Source organism: Microtus ochrogaster, chromosome 21 (genome assembly GCF_000317375.1).
Source record: "Microtus ochrogaster isolate Prairie Vole_2 chromosome 21, MicOch1.0, whole genome shotgun sequence".
Taxonomy (NCBI): Eukaryota; Metazoa; Chordata; class Mammalia; order Rodentia; family Cricetidae; genus Microtus; species Microtus ochrogaster.
Window position 1 is genome coordinate 45,444,733 of NC_022022.1, and position 7,795 is coordinate 45,452,527.

Genomic DNA, 7,795 nt, shown 5'->3' on the forward strand with positions numbered 1-7,795 from the left:
CCCTAGAGATGCCAGCGTGCACCGTTTAAAGCCGTGCCCAGAGAAAGTGAAGCCCCTAGAGATGCCCTTTAAGCGTCAGTTACGATGCAGTACTCGGCAGCCTGAGTTTTTCCTCTAGATTTGGATGTATCCTAATCTCCTCTTGTTCCAGAGTGTACCATCAGTGATGCTTAAGCTTGACCTCTCCGGTTTCCATGCCGGGTCCAGCCCTGAGAGCTAATCCTGGCGTTCCCTGTTGGATGCACTCTCCGGGATCAGAGCTGGGGTGGGAGACTGCCATGCAGAGCTGACACAGTAGAGCCACAGATGTTCCCCGCCCGAGAGCACGCTCAGTATGGCCCAGTCTGTCGGGTGCTAGGGGGAAGTAGAAAAGGCCTGTGCTGTCTCCCCAGAGGAGTCTGTATTTGTTCCAGAGGAGGCAGATGAGCAGTAAGAAGACAAACAGTGTCTCATTGGGATGGGTGCTGATTAGGGCAGAGAGGGCTGCTGGAGAAGGCTGCCCACTGGGAACCTGGCACATGAGAAGAATCTAGCACAGACAGAGTAGTTCAGACAGAGGGAATGATAGAAATAGAAGCCAGTATCAAGAAAGGCTTTTGAGTGTTCAGAGAGCACAAAGGAAACCAGAAGAGACTGGAGAGGAAGGCAGGGAATCAATCATATAGAACGTTATTTATCATGGGATAGCATTTGGACTCCATTGTAGCCTGTTTGTAAGAAGGGTTAAAGGTCATAGATGAAAGCAAACACCTACAGAAAGTCCATGGACAGAGATGGAGAGCTGGGTGAACCAAGGTGTGAGCTGAAGGTAGAAACAACAGGGATTTCTTGTGAGGTAGAGGGGTCAAAAGCTAAAGCCAGCGCTCCTTGGCGCCTGAGACACTGTATGAATGATGGTGCCTATCTTAGGGTTTCTATCGCTGTGAGAGACACCTGGGCTGCAGCAACTCATATGAAGGAAAACATTTCAGTTTTAGAGGTTTAGTCCATTATCATGGTGGGACATGGTGCTGGAGAAGGAGCTGAGAGTTCTACATTTTGATCTGCAGGCAACAGGAAGTGAACTGTGTCACTGGGTGTAGTAGCTTGAGCATAGGAGACCTCAAAGCCCACCCCAACAGTGACACACCTACTCTAACAAAGCCACACCTCCTATTAGCTCCTATTGGTATGTCAGGGACCGGCCTCGACAAAATTATTTCTTACCAGGGTAGGGGCGTTGGAATTGTATAAATATAAGTAAAGAATATGAAGGTGGATAAAAATAAAGGGACAGAAAACAGAAAATATCAGGAGTGCATTCCAATGACTGAAATCCTGGAATTCACCACCTGTGTTAATTTTTCCACAGCTTTTATACCCAACATAAACATAAAGGGGGGGAGGGGTTAACAAGGTAACAAAAGACTTTATCAACATGATATAAAAAGATAACTCACACAGGCAGTGGTCTTACCACTATGAGACATCAAATAACTATCATTCTGTTGCCTAGGTAGCAAAGGTGCTCTAGGTCACTATTCTGAAGACCTCCCTCCCCAGGTAACCTCATAGTTACTAAAGAAGGAGCAGAAGCACATTTGCATATCCTGACCACCTCTCAGCATGGCATGGAGCTGTCTTAAGTTCAAAAGAACCAAGTAATCAATCACCTCCTGAGTTAGGACATGCAACTACACCTGTCAATCTCCAAACTCTCTGACCGTCAGACAAGGTGGAAATGGACCTGCATTTTCCGGCCTCCACATTGGTGCCTCTCCTTACAGGAACCATTTTCTTCCAATCCACCACAGTACCCTCTGTCAAAGACTGAGAGAAACATTCAGTCCACTGTGGAAGAGTGATCTGAACTGGAATTGGGACACTCATAAACACAATGCGTACACAGTGCCTTACACGGGGAACTGAGCTCAGCACAGTGCATGTGGTACCTTACCCAGGGAACGGATGTCTCAAAAGGAGAGCCGCCCAGAACAAATTCTCTATGCTTGCACTTGTGACATCTGAAGCAGACCATGCTTTGTGTAGTCTGCGCGTTGCACCACAGAATGTTGTGGTCGCACCCTGGCTGTACTACTCCTTGTATATTGGTGCCTCCCCCACCACCACCACGGCCCTGTAAATGCCGTTGCAGGATGCCCCTGAGGGACAAAAGCATGCCGAGATAAGAGCTGCTTTGCTGAAGGAAGGCCTGTGCCCTAGAGAGGCCAGCTGGGCAATTGGACATTACAAGTTCAGCATGTTCAGGCCCAGAAGTGCTTGTCCTGTGGCATCTCGTGGTTTCCTTTATGACTGGAATGGATCTGAGGGAGCTTTGCTCTTAGAGAAAGTACCTCATTCATTTGAAGTTTGTGTTTGTCTAATATGGTTTAGGCGTGTGCTTTAGTTTGTGGTCATTGGCCAGATGCCTGTTTCGTGCTCTCTAGTGACATTTCCAGAGCTGCTCTTGAGGTACATGTAGCAGGCACTATGATAGGGCTTTTACACAGTGCACACAGCCAAGCACATAGTGGTCTTGCAGTTACCTGTTTCTGCCCCTTATGGGACATAAGTGAGGGTCTGGCTAGCTGGTATAACTTAGGGTGTTGTGTTTTCTTGCAGCATTCGGTGGCCATCGACTCTGGCTTCAGGAACTCTGGCATCACAGTGGGAAAGCGAGGAAAGACCATGCTGGTAAGGTCATCGGCAAGAACAGTTCCGGGGCTGTGACGGAATCCGGATCACCGGAGCCGCCTGTTAACCGCTCCTGCTCTTTCCCTCCCTGCTCAGAATGCCTTCCTGAAGTAGGCTCTGCCCTACGTAGGAATGCAGAGTTTGGGCTTACATTTGGGGCCTGTTTTCTATCCCCCTTCTCTGCTTACCTTGAACCTGGTTCCTTGCTCTCCCAGCCTCCTCCTGAGTCACCGGGGGATAAGGGAATGAGTGTGCCTGCTCTGTGTTGAGAGCCTCATAGGCATCAAGTCCTCCATGTTGGCAACCTGATTACAGCCATGCTTCATAACCTGCGTGAGCTCTCTGATGCCTGGGGTCTGCTGTCTGCTTGGAGGTCAACAGACTGCTCTCTTTGGACCACGTCCAGCCCCTGGGAAACCAAGTCCACTCTACCTTCTGATTCATGCTTGGGTACCACTTCTTTTGTGCCATTCCGTCAGAACTGAGTAGTGACAGATACTGCATGGCCTGAAAAATCAAGGACATTTATTATCTGCCCCTTCATAGCAAAGGTTCGCCAGCCCTCAATCTAGATGGTCCCCAAGGTTCTTAGATCCTGCATTCTCCTTGTCCTTCCTGGCCAAGCCAACCCATAGTGATTTTGCCCAGATCCTGTTGTGCCCACTGTCTGCACAGCACACACTGTGTGTGCACATGTCAAATTCCTGCCATTCTAGCTCTCTCCACTCCCTCTGTTCTTAACAAATAGCCTATTTCCCAAATAGAGGTGGCTTACAGAGAACTTAGGAAGCATCTAGACAGTAAGTCAAAGCCTTCGCTCCACAGCATATCTGGTCCCCAAGAGAAAGCACAACCATCTCTTCACCTTTCTCTCCTTTGTCCCCTAGGTCCAGTTAGTCACTGGTGTGATCCTATCTGCCTCTGTGCCTTTCCAGCTCGGCTGTATACCCTGCCTGAGTCAGAGCTCAGTATCCGTCTCCTCACTTCTCAGACTGTCTCCTGATGGGCTGGCTCCAGAGAGTTCTTCTCCAGTTTCTAACCCATAATTGTCAGAATCTCTCCTTTAAAACACCAGGGTCTCTCAAGCTTCCTTGGGGGATATCCTGACTCTTTCCCCGACAGAGCTGCTGAGATTGCCGGCCCTCCGCGCTGAGCAGGCAACCCCATGCGCTGCATGGTGGAGGAAGCGTGGCTTCTCCTTGTCGTCCATCCGCCGCTCCAGCACATGCTGGAAGAGACTGGTTTTTCCTTGAGTTCTCTACAGATGTTTCCTTTGTTTCTTTTTCTAAAATTACGTACGAAAGTTTTCTTAGCTCTAGTGGGATTGAAACTGCTCAAAGTTACTGGATTCTTTGATATTATCCGCTTCTCTGAGAAGAATGTGTAGATGTCCTTCTGGAGAAGAAGCTGTACATGACCAGAACTCTGTTTTATCTCCTTTGCTTTGCTTGAGTTTAACTAAATTACAGACATCAAGGGCCCACGTGCTCTAAGGAAGGGAACCTCTTGCACTGAGCTCTGTTCTTCATACCTAAACTGCTTTCTCTTCTAGGCTGTCCGGAGCACACACGGATTAGAAGTTCCATTAAGTCATAAGGGAAAATTGATGGTTACAGAGGAATATATTGAGTTCCTACTAACTATAGCAAATCAGAAAATGGAGGAAAACAAGAGAAGGATTGAAAGGTACAGTCAATTATTTATTTCCACGTAATTCATATATTCCTATAGAGACACTCCTTTAAGGTTCTAGTCTGAACTGCTTGTGTGATTGTAGACCTCCTGTGGAGAAAAGAAAGATGATTGAGGTCATGGGGGACTAGGGCACACTGACGGGCACTCGGAGATTGCAGAGGGAGGCTTCACAGAGACAGCCAGACACGTCACCGCCAGGAGAATGCACCAGAGACAGTCCAGCAGCTGTGGGAACAGAGATTGAAGGGAGCTTGAGCACGCTGCCCTGGATGTTGCTAAACTCCCGTTTTCAGTCTGATGGTGCCTTAGACCCTGGGCTAGTTCAACAGCCGTTTGTTGCCATGGAGCAGATCTGGAATCACATCACAGCCCATTGGAAAGAAGACTAGATTTCAGCTCACAGCTCTGTTCTCGTTCTTCAGCTCTGGCACCTGGCAAGTGGACTAGCACACGCTCCCTTGTACAGGGCTTTGTATAAACACTGCCTTCCACGTGCCTGAGCAGTGCCACAGAATCCTCTGGGCAAGCTATTTATCTGTCAGTTTGGGTTTTGGTGTGTTTTTTTTTGGGGGGGGGGGCTGTTTTGTGTGTGCGCATGCATGCACTCGTCATGTGAGTGTGCATGCGCAGCCCAAGCACACTTGTGGAGGTCGGGGACAACTCTGGGTTGCATTGGTTTCAGAGACTAAGCTCAGGCCCTCAGGCTTGCCTGGCAGGTGCTCTTACCCCCTGAGCACTGCCCTGTGGCTCACCAGCCCAAGCTGCACAGTTCCCGGTTACAGAGCGATGGGCATATTGGCATCATTTGAGATTTCCCTTTCTCCTTCCCATCCTCTTGACAGTCCATGTCTCATCACTCCCTAAACACCTCTCCAGTCATTTCCCTGCCGTCTTCATTGCCTTTCTTTACTCACAGCCTGTGCAGCAGCTCCCCAGCTCTCTCAGAGCAGGGTGTACACAGGATGTCTGTCTTTGGTCTCTGTACTACTGTCAGAGTCTTGTCCGTACTAGAGAGGAAACCCATGCGCTGACCTCCCTGCCAGAATCCCTCAACTCCCTAGAGATTTGCAGCTGCGGCTAAGACCAAAGGTGCCATGATGGCAGTGGGAACTTGTCCCCACAGCAGCCTGGTTCAACCCTGTCCCACCAAGTTCCTCAGCCTAGCTCCACCAAGTCACTGTCTTGTTTCTGATTGTGTTATCTCTAACCTGGGGAAATGCTAGCCCAGAGAACAGTTACTGCTATCACTAAACATCACGTTCTTTGTGGTAGGCCTCAGTGCCTGCTGTGGGCTCTCAGAACAGGAGAGCCCTAATACAATCATCCCACCCAGAAGCGCAGACTCCTTAGAAGCTTCCCCCGGGGAACTGTGTGACCTGTATCAGATTAGATGCAGGGGTGAGAAGCCCGTTCCTCACTCACAGTGACTATCTCAGCAATGCAGGGGTGAGAAGCCCGTTCCTCACTCACAGTGGATTACAGCAGATAGATCCTGGTTTTAAAAAATTGCTCATAAACCTGGCCACAAAACATGGACTCCTACCCAAAACAGGATCAGCTGACACTTGCCTGGCCGCCCACCAGACTGCAGACAGAAACTGCATACAGACACGTACTGCCACCAGAGTCAAAAGTCTACAGATGTGCTCCACGGGGGCCGTTTGTGGAGATGCAGGAAGCAACGGCTCAGTTTCTCTATATTCTGCCCTGAATTTCAACAAGATTGTAAATATAGCCCAAGATCAACTAACTATACACCTGGTGAAGTTAATTGAGCCATGCTCACCAACCATAAAATCAAATTATGAGTTAAATCCTTTGACTCAGAAATGTATCTTGAGATGATAGTCTGCATGCCACTATCAAGAGAGCCAGGCTCATCATATAAAATCAGGAAAAAATTAAAGAAGGGTAAAAAGTGTCTTAAGATCCTGATTACAAGATTACGTGTGTCTTCAGAGCATGTGAGCAAATTAAGGTGCTCCTCTGGGAGCTGTCTGCACATCAGCCAGATGCAGGCACAGAACTCCTGGTCTTGGAGGAGAAAAGGGCGTCAGCAACAGCGGGTGAGCACGGGAGGGGGGGAGAAGGGGAGGACGTTGGGGGGGGACATGTTTCTCGTGGTTCAGATAGAACTGGAGCTCTCAAGCCAGCAAACATCAGCAACAGAGCTGGTTTAGAAGTGTGACAAAGATAAGAGTTAAAAGTTAAAGTACTTACAAATATGTTGTATGTGTTGTTAGATGCGTGCATATGTATAAGTAGGTATGATGTATGTATGCATGGCATGCTTGTGTGTCATTGTGCATCCTTATGTGTCAGTGTGATATATGTATATCTGGTCACGTGTGCACATGTATGAGAGTGGTGTCGTGTGGTGTGTGCACTGTGTGTACAAGTATACCTATGTGTGTGTGATGTGTGTGTAGTATCTGCACATGTATGCAGGTGTGCCTATGTATGTGTGTGGGGTGTATCTATGTAGGTATGTCTATGTATGATATATGTGTGTTATCTGCACATATGTTCAGATCTGGAAGTCTGTGTCCTGCTCTGACTCTGCCTTGAGACAGAGTCCCTGACTAAACCTGGCAGTAGGATGGGGGCAGAAAGACCTTAGCTGCCCTCAGGCTCAGCTCCTCACATAGCTGCTCCTCAGGCTCAGATGCTCACGAGCCTCTGCTGTGGTGCTGGGTCCAAACTCAGACCCGGACACCTACGCAGCAAGCACTGGTACCCACTGAGCCATCTCCTCAAACCCTAAATACTTTTAATAGAGAAAAGGTCACGTTTATGTTTGTGAAAAACAGTCCCCATGCTTGCCTCTCTGTGGGAAGGGGCTCAGCCAGCAGAGCAGCGTAAAACCTGCGGCGGGCGTCTGGAGCCAGGCAGGGCAGTCCTGGGACCATAGCTGCTTCATAAAGAGCCAGTTTGGAGACTGGAGGAGACAGGGACCGACAAACACCAAAAGATGTTTCATACATAACGATATCCAGGTGGGAAACCAGAGGTTTGTAGATCTGCCTTTGGAGGGGTTCTTTGTTAGTACCAGGTCAGGACCTGGATCCGGTGAAGCCATGTGGCACCGAGTAGAAAGAAATTAACCATGTTCTTCTTTTCATCAACTGTGTAATAAAATATTAAATAAAACAGAATAAAGGGCTGAATATATTGGCATATAATATTGTTAAGAATAAAGAAATCAGAAAGGCAAAGTAACCTATTTGCACTAGTTGGGATTTTTTTTTTAACCTTTTTACTGTGGTAAAATATGAGTGACAGAAATTTACCATTTTAACCAATGGCATTGTGTACATCTGCATTAGTAGCCATTCTGACCAATGGCATTGTGTACGTCTGCATTAGTAGCCGTTCTGACCAATGGCATTGTGTACGTCCACATTAGTAGCCGTTCTGACCAATGGCA

General features: G+C 48.2%; 1 protein-coding gene across 1 annotated transcript in view; it reads left to right on the forward strand.

Moving 5' to 3' along the window:
- The window catches only part of Tyw3 (tRNA-yW synthesizing protein 3 homolog), a 15,396-nt gene that overhangs the window by 5,381 nt on the left and 2,220 nt on the right, over positions 1-7,795 (forward strand). The window contains exons 2-5 of the mRNA XM_005357493.3: positions 7-89; positions 1,496-1,542; positions 2,602-2,673; positions 4,226-4,359. Coding sequence (XP_005357550.1) covers positions 7-89; positions 1,496-1,542; positions 2,602-2,673; positions 4,226-4,359 — 336 coding nt within the window. The remainder of the gene's footprint in view (positions 1-6; positions 90-1,495; positions 1,543-2,601; positions 2,674-4,225; positions 4,360-7,795) is intronic.